This window comes from Lupinus angustifolius, chromosome LG06 (assembly GCF_001865875.1).
Source record: "Lupinus angustifolius cultivar Tanjil chromosome LG06, LupAngTanjil_v1.0, whole genome shotgun sequence".
NCBI classification, from domain to species: domain Eukaryota; kingdom Viridiplantae; phylum Streptophyta; class Magnoliopsida; order Fabales; family Fabaceae; genus Lupinus; species Lupinus angustifolius.
In genome coordinates this window covers 12,235,703-12,263,461 of record NC_032014.1, presented here as the reverse complement: position 1 = coordinate 12,263,461, position 27,759 = coordinate 12,235,703, and the positions used below count along the sequence as shown (strand labels likewise).

The 27,759-nt window shown below is 32.5% G+C and overlaps 3 protein-coding genes across 5 annotated transcripts; 1 reads left to right on the top strand and 2 right to left on the bottom strand.

Moving 5' to 3' along the window:
* On the top strand, positions 6,321–8,925 carry LOC109349904 (transcription factor MYC2-like). Its single transcript, XM_019590959.1, has one exon. The coding sequence runs from the start codon at positions 6,631–6,633 to the stop codon at positions 8,551–8,553; it is 1,923 nt and encodes a 640-aa protein (XP_019446504.1). The 5' UTR covers positions 6,321–6,630; the 3' UTR covers positions 8,554–8,925.
* Positions 11,469–14,727, bottom strand: LOC109349902 (phosphatidylinositol 4-kinase gamma 2-like). Its single transcript, XM_019590954.1, has 3 exons — positions 14,308–14,727; positions 12,754–14,166; positions 11,469–12,075 (listed from the first exon to the last, which is right to left on the bottom strand). The coding sequence occupies exons 2-3, from the start codon at positions 14,080–14,082 to the stop codon at positions 11,695–11,697; spliced, it is 1,710 nt and encodes a 569-aa protein (XP_019446499.1). The 5' UTR covers positions 14,083–14,166; positions 14,308–14,727; the 3' UTR covers positions 11,469–11,694.
* Positions 19,074–24,495, bottom strand: LOC109349903 (calcineurin B-like protein 7). 3 transcript variants are annotated; one of them, XM_019590957.1, is made up of 10 exons: positions 24,321–24,494; positions 23,871–24,075; positions 22,318–22,438; positions 21,309–21,391; positions 21,116–21,175; positions 20,713–20,821; positions 20,513–20,565; positions 19,879–19,959; positions 19,658–19,770; positions 19,074–19,427 (listed from the first exon to the last, which is right to left on the bottom strand). In XM_019590957.1, the coding sequence occupies exons 3-10, from the start codon at positions 22,394–22,396 to the stop codon at positions 19,373–19,375; spliced, it is 633 nt and encodes a 210-aa protein (XP_019446502.1). In that variant the 5' UTR covers positions 22,397–22,438; positions 23,871–24,075; positions 24,321–24,494; the 3' UTR covers positions 19,074–19,372. The 3 variants fall into 3 exon arrangements, with proteins under 3 accessions (XP_019446502.1, XP_019446501.1, XP_019446503.1); XM_019590956.1 differs by lacking the exon at positions 23,871–24,075; XM_019590958.1 differs by lacking the exons at positions 19,879–19,959; positions 23,871–24,075 and having other exon boundaries at positions 24,321–24,495.

Genomic DNA, 27,759 nt, shown 5'->3' with positions numbered 1-27,759 from the left:
AACTTTGTGTCAGTTGGCTCAAAGTCTATGATATGCAAATTAAAGAAATTCATCTATGGGCTTAAACAAACTTCTCGTCAATGGAATCACAAATTTCATCAAGTTATTAGGTATTCGGATACTGAGAGATCGCTCTCAAGGTATCCTAAGGTTATCACAAGAAAGCTATATAGATAAAGTCCTAGACATATTTGGCATGAAAGACAGTAAACCAGGGGATACCCCTATAGCTAAGGGAGACAAGTTTAGTCTCGAACAGTGCCCCAACAATGACCTTGAAAGATACGAGATGCAAAAGATTCCTTATGCATCTGCAGTAGGAAGTCTAATGTATGCTCAAGTTTGCACATGTCCCGACATAGCATTTGTTGTGGGAGTTTTGGGCAGATATTTGAGTAATCCTGGAATGCATCATTGGAAGGCAGTCAAACGTGTTATGCGTTACTTGAAGAGAACAAAGGAGTACATGCTCACTTATCGGAGGTCTGAGAATTTAGAGATCATTGGGTACTCTGACTCCGATTTTGCTGGATGTATTGACAGTAGATATTCCACCATTGGATATGTGTTTGTATTGGCTGGAGGTGCTATCTCTTGGAAGTTTGCGAAACAGATGCTTATAGCTCCTTCAACCATGGCTGCAGAGTTCATGGCTTGTTTTGAAACATCAGACCATGGCATATGGTTGCGGAATTTTGTCACTGGCTTACGTGTGGTCGATGGTATTGAAAGACCACTGAGGATTTATTGTGATAACAAGTCCATGGTTCTTTACTCCAACAACAATAGGAGTTCTACAAAGTCAAAATGCATTGACATAAATTTTCTTGTTGTTAAAGAAAGTGTTCAAAATGGACAAGTTTCCATAGAACATATAGGGACAAATTTTATGCTAGCTGATCCACTGACTAAGGGTTTGATACCTAAAGTCTTTCATGAGCATATTGCTCATATGAGTGTTGTTCCTTAGGGTACCTTAGTTCAGTAGGAGTCTATATGTTTTATGTTTTATGTTTTTTGCTTTGGATATTATATACAGTTTTTATGCATAATAAAGTTGATGGTTTATTGTTTCATTTTGAAATTGTGCATTGTAACAATTGTGTTGCAATTAAAGACTTTGGATTGATCTCACTAAAGAATAAAGAATGACCAGTTGGAAATAGACATGTTTGAGATCACATTGCATGAAATTTCCATGTCACTCATCCATATTTGATCTATGTCATTGAGTATATTAATATGGTGATCATCGTGGTCGAGTCACACTTAAATGTGATGAAAGTCGCGGTGGTTCCATAGTTAATATATGAGATGGACCAGATTGTATTAAGGAGAAGTCTAAACGTAAATAGCATACGGATGCGCGCCTAAAGAACTTGTGATATAATTGTATCATGAAGATATGAAGCTCAAGTGGGAGATTGTTAGAAATTATAAATTTCTAATTAAGGTGAGCATCATATATTTGATACAATGATATCAACTATTTATTTTCGGAGTTACATTATAAGTGATCTAATTACTGACACCCCTTAGATTTCTAAAAGGTTATAACAAATATGGGCTTAATGGGTGGATACCCATCAGGTTAACCCATAGGGAATCATGGGAACCCTATAAGTTAACACATCAGGAAGGTTATGGCCCCCAATACACCAAATCAAAATTTAGTTTTCTCCTCTCCCCATTAGAGTGAAAACGCAAGTCCCAAGATGAATAAGAGATTTGGTTGAGGAAGGTCATCATACCACAAAACTTTTTTTCAGAAACGCAGATCAAAGGAACACATCTAAGAACATAGATTCAGGTATGATACTGCACCCTTTGTTTCATATATGTGTGTGAGAATCGATAATTCAAGATCCTATGATTGGTATTTCACCAATCATAAAGTATTTCCAACATAAATGTATTGAAGATATTGGTTAACTTTGTATAATTTGGAGATATTATAAGTAGTTGGATCGGATTTTCCACTATGATTATATGATGTTAGATAAAAGAATCTTTTACACCCATGTTTAATTAAACATAACCAATATTTTTTTTAAAAACACAAAATACCTTCACCTGTATCATTTTATCTTCTTTCTTATCTTCAACTCTTACCCCATCCTTCTTTTATAACTGAACTCCATCCTACGCCCACTCTATAAACGATAGTTATGTTTTTATTATTCATGTAATAACAATCACTTTAGATTTGAACCAAACGATGAAGGAAAGCAAGGATCTACAAGGATCAAAATATATATAGAGCATATATCATAGGGTCCCTCAAGACATATGATATTTTGAAGGTAGGAATGAGTTTCTAAAGTGAATTAGAAATGTGGTGACTATATTCATAAGGTTGATTCTTTTTAAACTTTCGTGACTTAGGCCACGAATGTGCAATTTATACATTCGTGGCCCAAATGGACAAATTCAATAAAATTGTCCTCTAAATTACTTTGTTTCCCCCTCAATATCATGTGAATTAAACTGAGCAAAATGCTGCACTCTGTCATATCAGATTTGGATAGAATGTCTTCGAAATAAGAGTGTCCTCTGCAGCGTCTGTTAAAAGCTTACACCATTGTCAAACAACCAGAAAGAACAGTGACAAGAGTTTTGCTTTTAAGGTTGCTCAGGAATATTATTGACAAGTTTGTTTAAGGAGTGCAGCGTAGGCATTCATCATTTGTTTCTCGTTGTGGGACTCCTTCACACTATTTTATTCATGATGCTTTATTCTAACTCGTTTGCACTTGTACAAGTAAGCTTCATTATCTAACGGGAAAATATCATCATACGAGGAATGTATCAAGTGGTTTATGTAAGGTATCATAAACAAATATCATTAACAATTTAGGCAAAGCATATTGAGCCTATCCACTTGCTTTTATTGGATGGGTATGACATGAAAAATGTGTTTATCACCCCTAAAATGTCCGCTCAATATGTTATATTCGTTTGCAGACATATCCAATGGACAAAATGAGCAGACCAACAGACATTATTTGATAATATATTGAACATCAAATATGTAAAAGTATATGTATTTTGTTAAACATAAAAAAGTTTGTTCCATTTGTTATATATGCATTTGTATATCAAATGTAAGAAAGTACTATCATTTTCTTATTATGTATATGCATTTGTATTTTCTATATTATATATATATGTACTATTCATTTTGTATGTAAATTATGTACGATGCGTATTTTGTATTATGATGACGGATCCATTTACACCAAAGTTAAGTTACATTAATTATATTCAATCTTAACCTTCATTTTATTAAATCCAACGACCAAATGAGTGAATACAATAAGTGATGAGATAGAAAAAAGAAATCTTAAATAATTTATTGTGCTCATTCATTTAGTCCACTGAATCTAAATGAAATAAATGACTAAGATTGAGTGTAATTAATGTAACTTAACTTTGATGTAAACAAATTTCTCCTCTTGTATTATGTATTAATTTATATTTTGTATATATTGTTCTATTTGTATGATTGTATATATTTTTTTAGGAGGGATCCACTTAAACTCACTCCTCATCCTAACCCTCAATTTTATGGAAAACCAATGATTTGAATTAGTGAGTAGATCTCAAACATTATATGTTCATAGAATTAATGGCTATGATGAAAAATAAATTTAAAAAATCACTCTTAGAGTAAGTGAATCCTCGCTCTATTTTTTTAGTTTTGGTTAGGGCGGCCCGCAAGCCCACCTGCTCATATTTAGGGCGAGCATGACATGGTATTCCATGCCTTATTCAAAAGACGGACATGAGCAGGACAACCCTACTTTCCAATACTATAAATGAACAAATATATTGTCTTCCAAATTCTATCTTATACTAATAAAAATATTTCATACTAATTAAAATTTTAAACATTATTACAATTATGTGGTAATATGATTTGGGTCAAGGTTTGCGAGAACAAATCTCTATTGGTCCTAAACCACCATAGAATTGGATATGATGATTGAGGTTATAAGATAGATTGTGGTTTAGATGGGTGTTTGATTTATAAGAGGAAGGTAATTAATTGTTATGGTTGGAGTTTGTTTAAAAGAATTAAATGATAAATTATTAGGACTAATCATCCAAATCACATTTTTATTATATTTAATTTTAAATCATTAATATATTATTAATGAGGATTTTGTTGGACTATTGCTCATACCATATAATATTTTATGCGTAAATATGGAGAACTATGACGTGTGTATTTTTTATATTTTTTATAGAAACTAACAAATGTGTTGATGTTTTACTTTAGGTGGTGAGTTGTTTTGCCACTTTTATTTTGACCACCAACTACATAGTTCTTCTAATGTGGGATTATACTCCTAATTTTTAATGTAATTTTTCTCCTACTAGGCTTAGGCACATTGACTATAATATATATATATATATATATATATTATGATATAAAGAGATAAATTATCTCTTTCTGCCAATGAAATCATGACACATGTTATATTTTATCATTTTGTATAAAAATATTTTTAAAACTAAACAAAGTAGTATACATTTCATACTTTTATTGGCTGGAAGAGATAAATCATCTCTCGATACATTATTCTCATATAATAATATATGAATAGTTAATAGCAGGAACAAATATTTAAACTAATAATATGTCTTAATTGAATTTTTACGTTTAAATTTGTTTTGAGTCTTTCTAAAATTCAGATCTTTTGATGTTAGTCCTTACGAAAAATTCTTGTCCCAAGTCCCCGTAATGTTTCTTCTGATTTTAGTGCCCATCTCTCATGTTATCGGTGAGATAATATTTTAGTCTTGGATTTGTTCCATATCACATAATCAGGGCATGGATTAACTGCAACTTGACCAGAAGTTAAAGAATTCATAAGCAATTGTTATATTGTTTTATTTTTTCCTTTTGATTTTTTCTATATTTTCCTCTCTAATACTAGAGAGTATCTTTAACATGTCGATCTTTTAAATAATAAACTACTTTTATCACATGTAAAACATGTTATATTAAATTATAAGAAATATATTTCCCTTCAAATTCTATTTAGTAGACATGCTTCTTAATCAAAGATATGTGTTCCTTGTGTGACCGCTCTAATGGTGGTGGTCATTAATTTGTGGTGGGGTGGTGATGACATGATAGGTGGTGGTCCAAGGAATAGGTGGGTGGTGGCTAATGGCAGAGCATAAAGACAAGACAAATGGACAAATTTGTTATATTAATTTTTTATATGTATTCTAATATTTTAGACTTTCTAATTTCATTCATTTATTTTATTAATAATCTAATACTTGTTAAAAGAAGGTGATAAGCTAATATTTGTTTTGTATGATTAATTAATCTAATTATTTTTTAGATAAATAATTATTTTTCCAATATATTTTGTTTCTAGGATTCAAATATTTGATGTTAGTTGATAAACTAATGTATTATACAAGAACAAGTTCACATATCTTGTGCCAAAAATGTACCACATATGCCACTTGAAGTTAATATATTCTTATCGGAAGTACCATAAAAAAACAAAATGTAATACACTTATATACAATGAGATATACTTTTATCCTCAAAAAGTAAAAGCAAAAACATAATTTCTCTCATAAATATGAATTCAGATCCTCTCAAATATTGGACGAGGTTTATGATACATGACACAAATTAAGTTTTAACAAGTGTAATTTTGAAATTATTTTTCAATAAAAAGTTGAAATAAAGAAGAAGAAAAATACATCCTCATATCTAGTACTAAATAAGGGTGTAAGTGGTTATAGTTTAAATCGTAAAATCGTTGGAACTGAACCAAATCAAACTGCAAAATGTGGTTCAGTTTAGTTTCATGGTTCGGTTATTTTTTTTAAGGAACCATTTATGTTAGGTTCGATTTATGGTTTAGAAATTTAGGAACCGTTGAAACCGAACTGAACCACATAATAAAGAAATAGATATTAGATATTGATGTTTTAATGTTTTTTAAATTCTTGAACTCATTTTATGCTTAAATTATTAATTTTATTGAATTGTAATGTTATATATATTACTAAATTTTTATTATGTTAATATTATATATATTATTACTTATTAAATTGTTTCTTAGTGTCTTGATAATTGGAACATATCTTCTAACTTTATGGTATTAAGTTTAAAATTAACATATACCATATATTGTTATAAGTGTTATTAATTTTAATAATTAAATATTTTATTATATCAAAATATATATTGAGTTACAAAATAGAAGATCCTAAGATAAACATTTGAGTTACAAAATAGAAGATCCCAAGATAAACTTTAAATGTTTTTTTTGTTGTTGAAAGAAGCATCCAAAAACATAGTGGTGGAATTGAGTACCCAAAAGGCACATGTTTCTCGCTTAGTGAAGACAGTTTTTTGCGTGCACCTAACCACCTACACGTGCTGCTTCTTCCCTCCTATCCTATGGCCTATGCTCTTCACCGGTTAGATTAAACACCCTGTTTTTCATCTCCACCAATTTAATCGCTTTCCTAAATTCTCTCCATAATAATTTCCCAAACTCAAAACCACTTTCTCTCTCTAAACCCACCAACCACCGTCTCCTCCTCCCATAAAAACACCACCAGCCACCACTAGCCACCACTTCCACTCCAATGAACACGTGGACGGACCAAAATCAAAACCCCTCCGTCATGGACACATTTATAACCTCCTCCGACCTCTCTTCTCTTTGGCTGCCACCACCACACTCAGTCCCATCCAACACCACACCAGATCCAACCCGTGCACCACCGCCGCCGCCGCCGCCGCAAACTCTGTTCAATCAAGAGACACTGCAACACCGGCTGCAGTCACTTATTGAAGGCGCGAAAGAGAGTTGGACATACGCTATCTTCTGGCAATACGATTACTCACCAGGCTCTTCTCTCCTCGCTTGGGGTGACGGTTACTATAAAGGGGAAGAACACAAGAGGAATTTGAAAATCGTATCGCGTGACGAGCAAAATCATCGTAAGAAGGTTTTGAGAGAGCTCAATTCTCTGATTTCTGGTCCTTCAGGTTCAATTGATGATGCTATTGATGAGGAAGTTACGGATACGGAGTGGTTCTTTCTTATGTCGATGACTCAGTCGTATATCAATAGTGACAGTGTACCAGGAAAGGCTTTTTTCAATTCTAGTCCTGTTTGGGTCGCTGGTGCTGATCGGTTATCGGGATCAGGTTGTGAGCGATCGCGGCAGGGACAGGTTTTTGGATTACAGACTTTGGTTTGTATACCTACGCCAAATGGCGTGGTTGAGCTTGGTTCGACTGAGCTGATTTTACAAAACCCTGATTTGATGAATAAGGTGCAGGTTTTGTTTAATTTCAATAAAAATGTTTATGCTTGTTCGCTATTGCCGTTGAATGCTAATGTCGCGGATAAGGGTTTGAACAACCCTTGTTCCTCAGTTTGGCTCAGTGATCCGTCTGGTAGGATTGGAATTGAAGATTCTGTTAGTAGCGAGGGTAAGGTGAATATATCAACTGGTAAAAGTATGGCATTGCAGTTTGGAACCCCTGGTTCTAGCAGTTTAAATGAAAACATGAGTGCCATTGATGTTTCCAATAATGCGCAGCGGCGCCAGCAGCAGAACCAGGACCAGAACTTATTTTCAAGGGAATTGAACTTTTCGAGTTCGTTGAAGATGGAGTCTGGTGAGATTCTGAGATTTGGGGAGAGGAAGAAGAGCTCTTATGACAGTGTGGCGAATGGAAATTTGTTTTCAGGCCAGGCAGAGTCTGTTTTTGGTGAGGAGAACAAGAGGAGTTCCAATGTTTCCAGAAGCAACATTGACGATGGCATGCTTTCTTTCACTTCTGGTATGATCTTGGCAGCTTCGAATGTTAGGTCTGGTGGTGAAGGTGGTGGTGATTCTGATCATTCGGATCTTGAAGCTTCTGTGGTGAAGGAGGCAGATAGCAGAGTGGTGGAGCCAGAGAAACGACCAAGGAAAAGGGGGCGAAAGCCGGCGAATGGCAGAGAGGAGCCATTGAATCATGTTGAAGCTGAGAGGCAGAGAAGAGAGAAACTCAATCAGAGATTCTATGCACTTCGTGCAGTGGTTCCGAATGTGTCCAAAATGGACAAAGCATCGCTTCTTGGTGATGCTATATCTTACATCAATGATCTGAAGTCAAAGGTTCAAAGGGTAGAATCAGAGAAAGGTGAATTGGAGAAGCAGTTGGATCATGCAAAGAAGGAACTCGAGCTTGCAAGTAAGAATCCGGGGGCACCACCACCTCGGCCTGTTAAAGAGAGCAACCAGATTGGAAGCAAGCTGATTGATTTGGATATCGATGTAAAGATTGTTGGTTGGGATGTGATGATTCGGATCCAATGCAACAAGAAGAATCACCCTGCAGCGAGATTGATGGCAGCTCTGAAGGAGCTTGACTTGGATGTGCACCATGCCAGTGTCTCTGTAGTGAATGATTTGATGATCCAACAGGCGACAGTGAAAATGGGAGGCCGTTTTTACACACAGGAGCAGCTCCTGTTGGCACTATCCACTAAAGTTGGCTATGCAAAATAATTCCAAAAAATTGTAGTGTCCTTTTGGTAGCTTAGAGGATGAGCCTTCTGACCCAGTGGTCATTAATTAAAATCGTAGAAATAGCCTCTTCATTCGTGGGGATCAGGCTGTGTTGAACAATTTCCCCTGAACCGATCAGGTTGGAGCCATGTGCACTTGGCCATCCTTTTTGATAGCTTAGTCTGAACTTAGGTAGTGACTTTGGAAAGTGGATGGAGTAGAACTAGGGGACGGTTCTTTGTCGAATCTTCAGGAAAAGATAGATTGCAGCTTTGATGAAGTCAAATGGACTATTTTTGTGTGGATATTATTTGTCTAAATTTGTATATTTTATCAATTATCATAAATGTGAACTGAAGTTCATGAAATTTCTTGGTGTTAGTATTCAGCCTATCTTTGATTACCAGTTCTGAACTTCCGCCACTGAATTCTGTGAGATCATGTTATTCATTTGAGTTGTAAGAGTATTAAATTTCAACCTTTTACTTTCATTTCTAACTTCTTTTCACTCAATCATTCTATACGATTGCCACTTGGAAGTCCATTACATACACCATTCTCTTTTCAAAATATACATTTCCCTTGATATTTACATTATTTTAGTTTCACTTCCTTTGAAGAAATTGTGTAAGCGTTACAAACCTGTTTGGCACCCAACTCCAAGCTAATGGGGTAGATTCATCTTTTTTGTGTATTTTTTTTTATCTTTTACCATTCTCTTCTGTTTACCATATTCATGAAACTTCAATTGTGAAACTTTAAACCTCTAGATATGTCCATTTAGTATATGACTTCTCTTTCGCAATAAATGTTTTTTTCATATGTTTATGAAATGGGATTTTTGAAGAAAACCCGAAATTTAACATTTGTTTTTTTTTTAATATTTTTCTTTCTCTCCATTGTTTGCCTGTTTTCTCTCTCACTGTTTGCAGATGTGCATTCTTGTATGATGTCAAGGAAAAAGACCAAGTCTCAAACTGTTATATTTGATTTGGTGTTGACTCTACTCTTATAGTTATCAAATGCTATCTTTTTCAACTTTTATTTTCTAGATATTTCCATGGTGGGTTAGCACGTTTAGCTACATGCATGTATGCTATCAATCAAGGGAGAAATTTTTTGGATATGGTGGAGATTTGAAGTACACAAATAGCACAATTCTTTAGCGAGACCAATGAGTATTTTGACTATTTTCTTGACATTACATATTTTCACATTTCTATGTAATAGATGAGAGTGATGGATAGTGGCATATAGCTGATGCTATGTTTCAAATATTTAATGATGACAAACTTTCTGAAGGTTTTGCACTGTGGATATGAATATGGATGTTGATGTTTATGGGATTTTGTAATTACCATTGCATTTGTTCTCTATGTATGAACCATGTTAAATTTGTTTGTAACTGTTCAATTTGTAAAATGTATATATCTATCTAGAGTGAATATCTATTTCAGTTTGCAAATTTATTTAACAGAGTTAATCAGTTAGTCTTTTGCAATTTGCAATTTGAGGCTTTGCTTGGATGGTTTTGATTGCTGCATTATAGTTGATATTTTTATAACATGACATTTTATTTTTAGATATAACATGTGCATGGTTGAGAACTAGAAAAGGTGTGTGCATTTGCCTTCATGCTTTTCACTTTATCAGCTTAGTTTATTTTGTGTGCTATTCACATTAAACTTGCAAACACTGAAAATTGGATTGGTTTTATTGACTGCACTGCAACTAATCTCTATTGTTCTCCAACTTTGAAGCACTCCAATCTGCCACAATGTTGATTAATCTGCTTGGAGCTTATTATGCTCAATTCCAGTATACTTCACCCCATCTTTTGGCCAGTGGATATGGTTATGCTTCAATTGTTGGTGATGCATATAACCATGCAATTGCAGAGGTAAGTTCCATTGTTGTGTTTTGTTGATGTGAGACTTCATCCCTCTTTGAAAAATCTATTTTTCAAATAACTTTCAACATGCCTTCCATGGTGGTTGGTTGATGAGAAAGGAAAAGGATTGATAAAGTTGAAGAGGAAAGAACGTGTGACTAATAACCTAAATTTTAATGGATAAGTTAACACTTACATATTGGTGCCTGAGGTGTAAACTATAATTTACATGTTATTGGATTCCCTCCCTTGTTGTGCAGACTTGCAAGTTTCACTGTTGGCTGCTAGTATTCTCTTCTAAAGTATGTCCTCATATTAGAAAATAAATTATTTCCCCAACCACTAAAATTAGGACATGTGTCCATTTTAACCATTTTCTACAAAAACTTTTCTAAAAACTAAAAAACGGAAAGGGATCGTCTCCAGTACTGGAGAGTCCAATGCTGGATAGCATGTGGCAAAAAAGTTTTTTTAATGACTAGGATTACATGTTATTTTCTATTAAAAATAAATAAAAATTCTTTAAAAAAATTTCATCCTCATATTCCAGTACTGGTTTCTCCAGTACTGGAGAGGAGTTGAACTCCTAAAAAACATAGGACTCGTGTTATGATTTTAATGGCTGGAGGAACTAACTTATCTCTTGATGAGTAATACTTTATTCTCATTATAGAAAAGGCAACTAGAGAAATATAAATCAACTTATGAAGAATATACTTGCATCAGAAAGTTACATATACATTTACTTTCAATTGTGGATAAGATTTACATGATTTTACTAATACTTCTTTGTAAATCTCATTACATGAGCGCCTAAAAATTACATCTATTTGTAAACACCTACAATATATTTTTATACTCCAATAACTCGTTTGTATTGTTTGACCCATAATCTTGTTACTCCATAAAACAGGAGATGGGAAAGCCATGCAGAGTCTGTTGGGACTGTTGAAGTAGTTAAAAATCATTCCCCTTACATTTGTAATGTACACATGACAGAGTCAACCCTCACACAATCCTATGATACATGAAACCTCAGAATAATACATCTTATTCATACCTTTAACTTGTGGTCAAAGGCAATACAATCCTGAAAAACTTTTCAGACAAGTTGGAGAAATAAAACAAGCTTAGGCCTATGTTCAGAACACATCAAGCCATCACATTTTATGCAACCAGAAAGTCCACAAAAACATGGACTATTCTCTATCACTGAATACATACAAAATATACCTATAATTTACGAAAAACTATTTTTTCGCAATCTTGGCAAGACGGGAATCCATGATCTTGGAGATTATTTCAAGAAATCTTGCTTCCTCCATGCCAGGAAGCAAGGAATCCTGAGCTTCAGAAATAATCTCCTCAATTACAGATTCCTTGTTCAAATTTTCGGGACACATAATGCTTCCAATTGCGTAGGGACTAAGACCTTTCTCAACACCTTTCTTTAGCAGCATTGTGGAAATGCGAAGTGTTCGCATACACTGAAGTGGAACATCCCAGCCATAATATTTCAGAAGTTCTATATCTTTTTCAGCATCCAGAGAATTGATATAACCAACTATATCAGGGGAGTAAGGCTGGCGTGCTTGCGGCCAGTAAAGCCAATCAAATGTGCAATCTTCAAACTGCAGAGGAAATAATAATGTGACCCATATTCAATCAATAATAACAATATCAAGCTTATGGGAAGTACACTTCCTTTATATAAATGTAACATAAAATTCCTAGAACCTATGAAGTCTATTTACCCATCAATATGCTAAAATTATCCACATGGATAGAAAAATTAATCTGCAACTTGCATTACATGTTTTGTCCACCTCCACCATTTTATAGGAGCAAATCAGCTTAGACGGATTGGCTTTAGATGATAAAGGTTTTATCTACCAACATTTATAATAGAGTACTATGACATTATTTGATCCATGTACCCCACAAGCCCACACTATATACTTGGAAAAAGGTTTGATCGTTCCTGTTACTGTTGTCGTAAATCAGCTCTGAAATTGCGAACAGTTTCCTAGTAAAATAATTTATCCATGAACATGATTTATGATAAAATTTATGGCATCATCTGATCCATATATTTGACACTGAAAAGGTGTGATTATTGTAGTAAATCAGCTCAGAAAATGCAAACAGATCCCAGTAAAATGATTTATTAGATATGTGAACATTTACAAAAGCAAACATTTGAAGAGAACATAGAGAAGAATGCATAATAGAACAGGAAATGTAGGGAAAATGAAATAGTAAGGAAAAAAGAAAAATAATAGAAGGGTAGAAGAACCAGAAATGCTTACTTTGTCTGGTAGACAATAGCCATGATCAATAGGAATGAGCTTAATCTGGCCACCAGCCTCTTTTCTGATCAATATATTCCCAGCATGCCTGTCTGCATTAGCCATTCTTATATCAAGCACAGTAATCTTATGGACCTCCTCTACCGGAAAGGCCCCGGGTCCAATGTCCTCACAGTTACCATCACTAATCATGAATTTCTGTAATGAACCAATCTTGACATGTTTTGATGAGCAAGCATACCCATTTGGATGGTTAAACTCTTCATGTAAGCACTGCACCATAACAGTAGGAGGAACACAGGCAAAGCCTATTGCTTCACCTGTCGTCGAACGCGAACCACTCGTTGGATGATCTAATAGGTATGCTGCAACTTCTCTCAAAGCTCCTTCTCCAACCTTTGTCCCTCTTTTTAAACCTTCACCGTTAGTAGAACATGGTAAGCCTCTTGGGTTGTTCACAGCCATTGGTTCCTCATCCATGGGCTTGAAAACCGAAACATGCTCCTGACCTGTTGAATCTTGCATGAAGTAAGTCCCTCCTGTGCCCTCTGAGGACCTAATAGGGCGATTCCCTTTCTTCAAACCGTCGAATGTGGAGTTGATCATGTCCCGCACGAAAGGAAAAAAATCGATCTTAGGATTCACAATTATCGGTTCCAACCAGAAATCTACATCGGGTGGTACCTTTAGTACTTGTTCATCAATGCTCTTCTCACCTGGTAAAGATGCCTCAACCGAAAGTTTCAAATCTTGGTAAATTGGAGTGGTCCTTATCTTAGCTGATTTCTTAATTAGCAAATGAGTCACATCACTACCACTCTTGCATATATCATGAAAAACTCTTTGGTCATCTAGCTTTTCATCATTGCGGAAAAGCTCTTGATCCTCACCAAGATCAACAAAACCTTCCCCCTTTCTCCGAATCCGTTGCTTAAGATACCCCACATTTCTATGCCTATCTACGTGAAACTCAAATTCCTTACCACTAGTGGTCCTCACTACTATAAACAGAAGATCAGAAAGCTTAAGAACTAAATGAAGAACATTACCATCCGTGACACCGTAATCCTTAATGAGTGTGTCATTTCGAGATAGCTCTCTACCACAGTAAACCAGCTTCTGTTTTTTCACCACAAAGCCTTTGCACTTCTGAATCCTCAATTTCACTGAAGCAATGGAATCGAACTCCATCACGCGCATTGGGGTCACAGAACTATCCACATTGAGGTAAATCTTGATTGGATCACCAGAACAATGATGTCCTAATTTCCCTTCACAAAATGCAGGGTCTTTGTGAATCGAACTCAAAGCGAAATCAGCAACTGACATCTTTCAAAGTCCGATCACAAAAAAATCCTTTTTCTTTTTGTTCTTTTTGGTTATACCTAATACTTTGCTTCCTACTTTGAATTACTGTTACAAACAGAAACACATTCAAAAAACAATGGTTCAATCAAATTGATAAATAAGACCCAAATAAAATGCTTAAGAATTTAAGAAATCTAATATAATGCGGCATAAAAAAAATTGATTTTGAAGGTGAAGGTGAAATACCCAGATAGAAATTACTTCGTTTTGTAGATTTCGATGAAATGAAGAATGTGAACAAATTTGTAAGGTCTGAAAATGAAAGTGTTTGTTGTTGTTGTTGGAAACTGAAGGTGCGATTAATAATTAAATTTAATCTCTCTGAAATAAAAATGGGACGAGTGGAATTGGCGAGAGAGAGGATTCTTTACCAAAGGAAAAGAACCAAATGGAAAAGAAGAAGAGAGAAGGAGTTAAAGGAAGAGGTAGTTGTGGTTAAGGTTTCGGAGATGACGATGAATGAATTGTCCGAGAATGATGTCATGTGTTACTATCACACCACTGAGTTGCGATTGTTATGCCGATAAAATTGTGTTTGCTGTATAGTGTGTGTGAGTTTGAGAAATAGCATAAAAGTGGGTGAGAGAATGGTAACGTAGCCGTTGGCTTTTTAAAAGCTTTGACCCCTATCAAGCTCACACCTTTTCTTCTCTCTTAACGAAGATCAATTAGTATTACAAAATGAGTATTTTATTATGTCCCGGACCAATCAATTTTATTAATATAAAAATGTTAATTTATATTTTTATAATTTTATTTTTAAATTTAGTAACATTTCTCATTAGGTTGTGATGGAAAAGTTCATCAAGAATTGAGACAGATGATATTCGTCTAATTAAGATACCATGTATGTCACATGTCCAGTATCAAATAGAAAAAACAAATTTTTAATTTTGGTGGTGTGAGAATTGGTTTGGGAGAAGAAACTCTTATTCCTCCATGTTTACATGTTTTGTTTTGTTTCTGAACTAAAGTTTTTACACAGCAGTATTATTTTATTTGTGTTCATACGTAAAGAGTATAATAATCAACATACATGAATGAAACTTTTCCTGTACAGATATATAAATAATTAAATATTTAAAAAAATGTTGTTAAGTGGTGTTTGTTTGGCTCTTACTATCCAATTATCCATGTATCTATACCATGTCCTAGATTAATAAAGCTTAAACTCACCGGCCAACACGATCAACTAAATAAGTTCCTATATTAATTAAAATGAGTGAAATCCACTTATTTTAAACTTTATCATAGTTATTAATTTTAGGGAAATTCAATGATTTCAATTAATAAGTATATCTAAATTATTAGATGTTCATAAAATTGATGATTATAAATGAGGTAAGTTAAGAAATTTACTCTATAGTAAATGAATCATTCCTCTAATTAAAATTGTTTAATAAAATTCTTATTGCAATTATTTTAAGTTCATTTATGATTTTGATTCGTTGCATCTAAAAGTATCACTAAGGATTAACATACAACATATATATTTTTAGTATAAAAGTTATATACTGACAGTGTAAAATTTATACATACTTCATCATCTATCGTTCATTTAGAATATTTTTCGAAAAGTCCATAATAGTTAAATATCAACAGTGGAGAGACGATGTATAAAACTCATACACTGTCAGTGCATATATATTTTTCTCATATTTTTTATTTATGAATTAACATACATCACCAGGTTATTAACTCTTTAGCCTATTCTCTTAGTTAACTCAACAACATGCACCCATATACCAAAAGGAATCACACATATCAGTTCTAACATTTTATTCATCCACTTTTATTATTATTATTGTTATTATGTCTTATTATTCCACTTAACATCTAAGTGGAGCATAGTTTTTTAAAAAGCTCCAAAGTGATCAACAAAATAACACATAAGATAAGGTCTTCGCATACAATATTTAGCATAATACAGAAGATGCTTTCATAAACATGTAGGTATATCAATATTGGTTGGAGTTTGTCTTAGTCCTCACTCAAGCTTTATCCAATAGATTATAGATCTGAATTTACTCTAATTTAAATTGTTACTTCTTGCCTTCGTGGTATGTAACCGTTGCACTGACATCGCAACATAGTTAAGAGCGTAGTCACGTACGTGTGCCTCAATGATTGCTCACATGTGCTCACCTGAAAACAGTTGTTCAGAACAGTGTCCTTAAAAGACTAAAATAGCAGTATCAAAAACTCTTGCAAGTTGAATCTATGAATTTCACTGAATTTTTTAAATTATTTTTAAATGCGGAAAAGATGTATATACTGAAAAGTATAATACTTTTTAATTGCATAATTTATTACTTATTTTTAGTCTCATTCTTAAGCAAAAATAATAAAAATAAATTTTGAACAATATAATAATTATATTTAAATATTTATATTAATAATATATAAATATTAAACTCTTTTTAAATACTTCACTTCACTTTCCATTTCCATTTTCTTGGACCACATTTTGGATAAAGTCTTTTAGAGTAAAATGAGTACAAATTTCAAATAGTAAAAGAATAATTAAAACAGTTTAAATAATTTATTATATAGATAAAAGTTGATATAAACAATAAGATAATAATAATAAATTATAAGTGAACTAAAATTAAAAAAAAAACTAACTAAATCCTATCTAAATAAAATAATACTCTATTAATCTAAATATATCTAACAAAATATACCTTCATTTCATTATCTGTTTCAAATTTTATTTCACAATTACATTCCTAATCATATGGTTTTAAATTCCTCATAATAACATTATATCATAAATATAATTATAATTATATCACCCTATTTTTTTGAAATTACCATAAACATGATATAATCGCAATTTAAAAAATTGTATCAACTAAATATATGAAAGTTTAAATGTACTAATATCATAATATAAAATTAAGTTCATAAATTGAAAAGCTAAAAATATCTTCAATCCTATATGATGGATGAACTTAACGGTCGTTTATTTTTTTTCTTCATATTTTCTTCTGTGCTGCTTCACTGCGTTTTTTATTTTCAGACTTGACCAACACAAAATTAATAAATTATCCCTCCTTTTCATGGGTTTGGCTTTGCATTGGAATATAGTATTCAAGTCCTCTAGCAGAAACTTCATATTCAGTAAAACAAGCACTTGACAAAGATAAATGCTTGCTTTATCTTGTCTCCACCAGCTGAATTTTTAATTAATATATGTACTCATTTTGGTTTCCTTAAGGATCAGATTCATTGAATAACACTTCCATTCAATCTATAAAGTACAATATGAGTTTAGCTTCATAATTTAGCAAAATAATGTGAAGAAGTTCAATTATGTCTGTTGGAAGGATTTAAGGAATATGGCATTGGGGGTGTCCCATGACTTTGAAATCTGCATTATTTCCTGCATATTGTTTTCCTTTTTTAGTTTTCTATTTATTATTTGCAATGTATTATCATGACTATTCATGTGCTCCTTGGCCCATGTGTATTCCTTATATCTCACTCTTCATTGGATTTGAAATGAGTCTCCATTGAGTCCCTACCATATAGGTTGAAGAATTAAATATGAGTTAATTTGCAAGTTGGGTTTTGAGGGAAATGAAAGATTTTTTAAGGCATAAAATTTATTTATGAAATGACTATAAATCATTCATTTTTACTTCCTCTAAAACTTAACTCCTAAACAAACCTTATGAGTAAAATAGTAAACCATAAAATGGTGAGGAATTCACTCAATTCAAATGTCACCTACAAAAAGAAATCATCACCATTTTATAGTTGGCAACAGAAGGTGTTAGGGGTGAGTATGGGTTGGGTTAAGGTTTGTCCTTACCCGGCCCTAAATGTTGGTCGGGTTACTTTTTTGAACACAGATTCAGCCCTAGACCCGAAGCTAACCTGACCTTAAATAGCGATCAGGTTAGTCTTGAAACCCGATTCGACCCTAGACCCGATTAAATATAATGCATACTAATTTTAGATAAAGACTTCTCTATATTATTTATTATTATGAATATGTAGGTGATATATAAAATGATATATGTATATATATATTATTAATCATGTATATATTATGGAAAAATTAAAGAATAAAAGATACTTTCGACCAAAAATGTATCATTACTCTATACACATTTGAGTAAAAACACATACAAACCTGATGAGCGAATGACTCTGGGACGGGATGAGCCGGATCATGTTTGGTCTCTATCGACCCTAAATTTTGATCGGGTCTATTTTTTGAACCTGAACCTAGATCCAATCAAACATGATCATATTTAGACCCGATCATAATTGAACTATACCGGATGAACGGGTAGGGTCATGCTCACCCTTGGAAGGTGTGACCAATAGATAACTAAAGTTTTATTTTCACTCCATTCATTATTATTTTTTTGCAACTTCGTTTTATATGTAAAGAGGGCGAATCCAAGTTTATTGGGTTTGGGAACCAAATCCAAGTTTATTGGGTTTGGGAACCAAATCCAATAACATATGAAACAAGTAACATTCATACCTAACCCCATTCAATTTATGAACTACTAATCATTAATTTTATTTGCTGAAAATGAATACTTATTTCTATTGAATCATCAATTTTCAAACATATAAATTTGCTTTTATGCTCATTGTACATGGTAATGGGTTTGGATCATCCACCGGAATGTTACACATATATTGTATCATTAATAAATTGTATCACTGCATTATTAGCTGTGATTGGTCAGAAAAATAACTAATTATTAATTTTTTAACTTCCAAATATTTTTTCAATCAATCATAAACTTGTGTTATATGCGGTAGCACAATTTGTGTACAGGTAGATGTTGTCCCCCATGGGAAAATCATAATCCTTCTCTGTTAAAACAGTTAATGACGTGTAATTAGGTACATCACAGTGTTTGTCACACAGTGCAAATTGCAAAGGACATTTTATTCAGATTAATACTCTATAACAAGCTTACACAAACATAACCTCCTTTCATCATTTGATGAATATTAGGTATCATTTCATTTTCTGCACACTAACATTCTTATCGTGTCGTCTCATTTTAGATGCATGGTACAAGTACATGGTTCACTTGTACACAATTTGTCATTTTTTACATCGGTTTGATGAATAGTACGTTGCACAATAAAATTAAAATCAATACACATTACATGTGGTAAATGAGATAATTATGTAACTATATCTACAACGTAAAATTTTCATCGGTAGGCAATTCAACTTCCACAATCCATGTGATGCATTGGTAGCTCATTATTCCTAGTCTTCCATCTGAGAGTGCAAAACAAAGCTGGGAAATGCCAAAGTTATCTCCCTGATAAACAGAAATTATTAAAGTTTGATCATATAAATAGGCATTATTTAAGATAACACAAACAAGATACAATTTTCAAAAGGTCTAAGGGTTCGATTACTGAGAGTGAGAATTATTGGGAGGGACAGTCATTCACCTTGAAAGGGATTAGTGTCTTACCGAAAATGTGAGGCGATACTAGTAACAAAAAGAAACAAGATAAAGTTTAATTGATTAGAAGAGAGACCCACTTTAGATACGGTAGAGTCATGATCTTCAAAATAGAAGGATTTTTTGCAACATATTCTTGCCACTCTTCTTTATCAATTTTTCCATCTCCATTTGTGTCAGCCTCCTTGATTGTCTGAACAAAAAATTGAGAGGAAGATGTGTAGAATTAGAATTAGGAAAATAGAGAAACTGAAGGAGGACAAATATATGATCTGCATTGCATGATTGAGGAAATAAGAACCTTTTCCACAATTGATTCAACAACATCATCAGTAAGTGTTACATCTGATTCAATCAGTGTGGCCAAGACCATCTCCTTCAACTTCAAAGTGTACCAAAAATATTCAAGAAACAAATTTATTCAAGTGTTGTGTAGACAAAGAAAAAGATAAAAACAAAATCATCAAGAGCAAAAACTATTCAAATATTCTCGTGGGAGTAGATTAGTCTGTAGCTATTGTACACTTTTTAGTTATTGGGAGAACCCGAATACTCTCTTTTAGATTCGGGAAAGAACTCTAGAATATCTTTTTAAGTTTTAGAAGATACAAGAGTGGACAATTAAAGTATTGATATTGGAAGATTCAAAAGATTCTTCCAATGTATAATTCCTGGGTTCAATAGAATTGACAAGTATAAGAAGAAAAGTAACACCCTGTGCACACCATAAACTATCAAAATGATCAAAATGTGAGCTGTGTTACTTGAAAATTGTGATAATTGTCAGCATGATAATTTCTAGTTTAGGTGACTATAACTATTAATGATGTATGAGAAGGAAGAACTTACACACAAACAATTTTCAATGTCAAACTGCATTTCCTACAATCCTGAAGAGAAAGTGAATGACAAAGGAAAGCTTAAAGGGTACTCACCTGAATATGCTCTATGTATCCGGTCTGCCGAAGATCGAACAATCTAAATGAATCTGTAATGGGAATTTTAGCACTGTCAAGTCCTCGTCAAAGTAACTGGAAAAGCAGATTCGTTACATATAATGACAAACAGCAATAACCAAAAAACTCATAGAAAGAAAGGACATTTGCTTTCTCATAAACGAATAAGATCATCATACATTCAATTTTCCTTTCTTCTGAGGCATTTGGGTGAAAGATGCTCATTGAGCGAACGAATTCCCCAAAGTCAATTACTCCATTACGCTTAATATCAAACATATCAAATACCTGGATTCAGTTTTCAAAATATGCAACACCATCATATATTGCAGAGAACTTGAAAATAAATAATTGTAAAAATTCATATAGTAATATGTGTTTGACATGAATTTGTGTCAAGTTGTGGAATCATGTTATCATTTAAAATGCCCTGCATCACACATAGGGTTACTTTTTTTAACAAATTAACTTTTGTGATCATTTCAGAAAACTTGTAGATCTTTTTATGCATTACTGAATTGTATGTATGTTCATCCACTTAATGGGAGAGAATGAAAATAATTTTAGTACTTTACTGCGCACCCTGTCTGCAAATAGATTTGGCTGTTTACTATCTCTAAGAAGCGCAAGCCGAAACTCCTCCTGCAAATAATTTGTTTCAAGAATTCACTTATTACAAATAAACAACTTGTAGTGTGAATGAATGGTAATATCAGCTCATTTAATGAATTAAGAAAATAATGAAATCCTAGTACTACTGCTAAAGTGGAAATACCTTATGAATAAGACCATCATCAATAATTGCACTGCTTAGTTTCTTAAACAAGTGAAGCAAGGCCTCAACCTCATTTTCAGTAACTGTCAAATGGTTAAGAACATAAAGAGTTTTAGAAATTAACATTACAGGAAAACATCACATGTATAGATTTATAGTTGGTAATCATATAAAATATCAGGCATCACTCGTGCACAACCTAGGTAACACTGATACTTCAAATGATTCCATACCGGCTACGTATCATATCATATCAAGACACCTTGATACTTTTCATTTGTATATCCATAATTATTTTATGAAATTATTTTTGTATCGTATATTGAATCTTATGTCTAAAGAATGAGGTAGCAAAGTAGACTGTGATGGTAACAGCATGTTAACTTGTAAAGACCAAGTTAGCATTCAGTGACGAATTATGTCCAGAAGGGAAATCTTGGATATTTGAGTCACTTTATCTAGCACGATGGACCAATTTCCTGAAGAATGCAGGACAGTACTGAGGGACACGGCACAGAGGGGGAATGAGACGATGATATTATGCAGTGCATTGAACTATAATATCATAAATTATGGGAGAGAATTTTTTATGCAGTACAATAATTGTATGCTTGTTGTTCTGTTCATCTACTTAATGGTTTTTGAGACTATGATATTATGTTAAGAACCAACTTTCCTAAAAGCTTAAGTTGTTATGTGACAGCTGATGAATGGTCATTGAGATTATGATATTATGTTAAGAACCAACTGTCCTAAAAGCTTAAGTTGTTAAGTGACGGCTAACGAATGGTTTTTATATCTAACACCATCGTCATTTGGCTAAGACTGATTAGGAAATTTCCTGCCACTACTAATGACATGTGGCCAAACAAAAACTTCAACAACAATGGAGGCAATAGCTTGATTAATAATGACAGGAAAGTCACAGTTGTATTACCTGAAAATTCCAAGTAGGACCTAATACTAGTTCGAAATAATGAATTCAGCGTGTATTGAATGTTCTACTTACAGTACGTCTCCGAAGCAAGAATGATGGATTGTTCTTGCTTAATCTTTGATCTAGATTTCTTAAACCAAAAACAGCTCATAGCAATGGATATAATGTCTAGCACAATGTTAAAATAGCAGCCCTGCACATAAAAAAGAAATATGCATTAGTTCAGAATCAAGAGTAATGCTTGCTAAAAATACATCAAACTTTCCTAAACAAAAATAGACCAGCTTGAAATATTAATGTGTGGATTATATTTGGTTTTTCTTCCATTTATATTACACTACCTTCCAAGAACCAAGTCTATTCTCAAATAGACTGATGCTGATGAAGATGTAAGTTGCAATAAGCCTTGTTGTGGCTCAGGGAGGCAACCCGGACCAAAAATATGGCTCCTATATCATTCCATCTTGTTTATGATAATATTTGAACATAGTTGTTTAAGATATTTACATTGCTTAATGCTTTGTGTTTGTTGGAAGTATATATCTTAAAATTGGTGACATTATCTGTTGTTGCAGCGGAAGTAATAGATATACAGCCACACCATTTGGAATAAGCAATTGAATAACGAACAAAAAATAAAAAAGAAGAGACAAAACACCAATTTTATTATCGGTTAATTGTACCTATATATATAGTTTTCTACCCGAACCCAATAAATAATGCTAAAAGCCTATAACCAGCATAGAAATCTGTCAACAGCATCCCAAACCAAGATCGTAGTGCCCGAAAAAAGTTGTCACATCCTTTCACTTTTAGCAAGAAGTCCTGCCTATATATATGCTGGTTGTAACCAGCATAGAATCAAACCGTCGTACTTGCTTATGGACTTGAGTGCAAACAATTGCACACTAATATTTATAGCTTTTAATCAATCTATTGATAAATGCTTAATCCAACAAGTGATGTTGGTGCTTTTGGCCTAGGGTTATTGTTGGACCAGACTTTGATTGTTACATGGGTATGAAAAGAGTGAAAAGTCACAAGTGAGACACCACGTCTTGAACCAAAACCTTAAGACATTAGTTCCATGGGTTTCCTTCTTATAAACTTTTTCACTCTTCCCTGCATATCCAATGTGAGAATTCACACTTGAAAAAACGAACAGTTATAGCACTATCTCCCCCATCATCTTTATCTTATACATTTGATGGTACCATTATATAATACTGTTGGATCAGCACCTGAAACCAACTATCTTTGAAACCAAATGTTGTGCACCACTTAGGAACAAGGAATGGAACTAAGAACGAACGATAAAGAATAGAAAAGAAGACAAGAGAATTTGTTAACAAAATTGGTTAATTTTACAATGTTGAGTGACTGAGATTACAAGTTTTGTCAAGGCACGGTATACAAAATATGTATATATAGTTTTCTACCCAAACTCAATACATAACCCTAATCATTCTGATGCACGGCCCGTGGTACTGGACACATTCAGACCGTGAATGATTGTGTATTTCTTAATTGTATGGTTCACGTTTGCCTCCACACCCTAAGTCCACGACTATGGTTATAACCACGCCCCAGTCGTGGACCTATATGGAGGTTTGCATCTAAGAAACCTTTGAGAAATAGTCGTGTCTCCTACTTGGTTCAGGCCGTGTTCACTTCTTTGCTATCAGCCATACACAACAAATAAGAGTTCTAAAACTGATTCCCCTTTGCCACCTTCTTTTGGGAGAAAGAGGAAAAATAGTAAAGGGGATCATGATAAATGGGAAATACAACTCAGAATGTAAACTAATTCTTCATAACCCAATTCAGTAACTGGAATCAAGTAAAGAAAAAACTACAATTAGTAACTCTTAGATCATTACTCTACAGACTCTCTACACAAAGTGATATCAAAACAAAAATAGGTAGCAAACCCAAAATCCCATAGAATAAAAAGAAGAATGCTTAATTCAATTGTTCTTCTGTTGCTATTTAAGCATGCTAAATGAACAACAAAAATAGGAAGAAAAAATAAGAGTCAACTCAATAGTATATGATATGACATGATATAATGATACCTGTCTGAGCTATAACCTTTCTCAGATATTGAACAATGAACAATACATGAACTGTTACATCAATGTAAAAACTTATAGAAAACAGAAGAAGGTGCCAATTTACAGTGTTACCTTCAAGGTGCAGCAACAGTCAAAGGTTTATGTAGGCCAGCTTCATCTGCATGATTGAATCTTTATTGTTCTTAATTGATTAATTAATTAATGTTATCCGTGTATTACTAAGTTTGCCATTTCCTTTGTATATTATATATGTTAATGACATTGAACGATAGCTATGTTCAACTAACTAGGTATATACAAATGAGAGAAAGATGTATGCAACTATAGGTTCAAGAGATTATTACACTGCCAATGAATTATTTACCATTCACGATTAATACAAATCATTAATGAATAATATATTGAATGTGTATAAAATTTTCATTGAGGAAGTAAATATTCGATGTCGTATGTAACATTGACTTTTGTTGATAGGCATATGTAACGTTGACTTGAAATAGAAGCATTGTCAGAGGTAGTTAGTTGGAAGCTACGATGCTAGCTGAGGAGAACCGACCATGACATATGAAGTAGATTCAATGAAACATACATGCATGCACCTTAGCTTTGAAATATTTTTTTGGCTACAAGGGGAGATAAAACAAAACAGCAAAATTAAAGGCTTCTAATCTATCTATGCATCATGTGATTTTTAATTGAGAATAAACACTATTAAATGTATTCTTTTTTCAACTTTGGAAAGTGGGCTCGTGATGTGACTCTGGCAAATTCAACTAAAAACAGTGTTAAAAAGTATAAATTGTTAGCACTTTTTTATTTTTGTCCTATTGGGGAGGAATAAGGAGACAAAAAATTGTGACTTGGTACACAAAACTATTGGTGATCAGTTCTAGAGAGTGTAAGTGCATGTAACCCTTTCCTTATAAGTGAAAAAGGTTGTTTAAAGATTTCAACTTTCATATTAAGGCTTGGTTGGTTGCATTGAAAATGGAGAGAAATAAAAGGTGAAGAGAGAAAAAGAAAAGATTTGGTTGGAAAAAAAATAAAGGAAGGAAAGAAAGAAAAAATAGGTATGGGGCCAACTAAAAACTTTTCTTCTCATATTTGAGGAGAAAATGAATCAAAAAATCAAATTTGGTCTTACATTATATTAATAAGAGTAAATTACACTGACACTTCTGAGTTTTAATGAAATTATGTACACAAACCATCCTTTACTTTTCTACACTTATACAAACCCCTAAATTTTATACTTTCATTACACTGATCACCCCTGCACGAGCGAGAAATAAGTGTAATTTTTTAAACAAAAAATGTCATAAACGCAATTAAGTTAAACAAAACATAGTATATTGGGGAGACAAACCCAAATAATATATAAGTTAATACTTCTTTATTATTTTTGATGCATTTAGTAACCAAAAATAATAAAGAAGTATTAACTTATATATTATTTGGGTTTGTCTCCCCAATATACTATGTTTTTTTGAACTTAATTGCGTTTATGACATTTTTTGTTTAAAATATTACACTTATTTCTTGTGCAGAGGTGATTAGTATAATAAAAGTATAAAAATTTGGGGGTTTGTGCAAGTGTAAAAAAGTGAGGGGTAATTTGTGTAATTTCGCTAAAACTTATGGGGTGTCAGTATAATTTACTATATTAATAATGTTTGTTTTTTTTGTTGTTTAAACAATTTTTATTTCACTAATATATATTTTTTCTTTCTTTCTATCATATAATTAAAAATCACTATTTTTTACTATGTTTGTTTTCTTTAACTTTCATTTCACATATTTTTCCTTTTAAACCAAATGCAATGTAAATCAAATTATAACTTTATTATATGCAACAAAAATTATAACTTTAATAAAATAGTTAATATATTTCTTACATCTTTTTAAACTTTTTAGATGTATGAAAAAAATGAAGTTATTTTTATTGCTTTGGTTCTTTTTTATATAACGTGAAAAGATAATATGATTCATACAATGTAAACTATTACATTATCCAACATTTATTTGTATTACTTTTTGTAGAGTTAATGATAATAAAATATGAACGATAGATGATGTAATGACAATGTATTAAATTCATACACTATACTACATACATTTTATTATTATTTTTAATTGTATTTTTCAATTGTTTGTGTTAGTTATTTAGGGTCTCTTTTGCAAATGATTAATTGCAACAATGTATAATCACATGTGATTGATTCTTTAATTTTTTTCATTATATATAAGTATGTGTAAATGATTAACAAAATATATTGATTATATCATTTCATGTGTCAATTTACATATTTATACTAATAAGTGTGGAGAAAACTTTATATTAATAAAAGGTAGACACATTATATTTAATTGGGTCTAAAAATCAACCTAGACAATATTTAATATTAAGCTAGTTTTAAAACCTAAAGTTGAATTAATATTTAAAAAATAATTTAATCAATATTTAGAATTGGATAAAACGTGACTCATCTCGATTCACGAAGGAGTGGTGCAAAAGAGAAAAGATGGATTATTGAAAATTTCATCTTATTTTGTACAGCATGGATCGTGGGCCCAAACTAGCATCAATTTTGTCTTATACTCACCTTATTGGATTTTTATACTTCCTTTGGTACGACTGAAATAGATGAAAAAGAAATTGAAGAAAAAGAAAGAAGAAAGGTGGGTAATTGACAAGAGAAAATAGTGCCTTTGTTTGATTGGGAAGAAAAGTTAGAGAAGATATAAAGTTTTGTGTTTTGTTGTTTGGTAAAATAGTATAAAAAGAAAAGATAAGATAAGATAAAGAAAGGAATATTTTCTCTTTTCTATTTTTATACGAATAGTTTGAAGAAAAATAAAACCTAAAAAGTAAATTTTGAAAATAAAAAATAATTTCAAAAACCGAGTTAAAATAAAAGATTTTTTTTGGGTATTATTAATGTTATCTCATTTCCTTTTGTAGTAATGAACTAATCTCTTTTGGAGGTTTATGACTCCCTTCCCAATAAGTATAATTCCTAAGAATTGAATCATCGATATTAGGAGAATAAAAGAAACTTATTTATACCACTTATAAAGGAAAAACCCAAAATAACCACCAACCGTGGTGTAATTTGTGGTTATTCCTATTTTGCCCTCACTATTTTCTAATTTTTACAACAAAAAATCATATATAACCTAATGTTCCTCTCCACCTAATATATGTTCATATTATTTGGTTAATTATTTTTTATTCTTACGTCATGACTATCTGTCTTTAATGTAGAATTACACCAATCAAATAAATTCAACTGTAGATTACAAATATTTAATACAAAATATTATATTTGACATTTATAACATACAAACTATATATTATAAATAATAGAAAAGCAGGTTGACAAACACGATAGTAACTATCACCACGCTAGTAATAATAACTTGAAAGCATAAAATAACT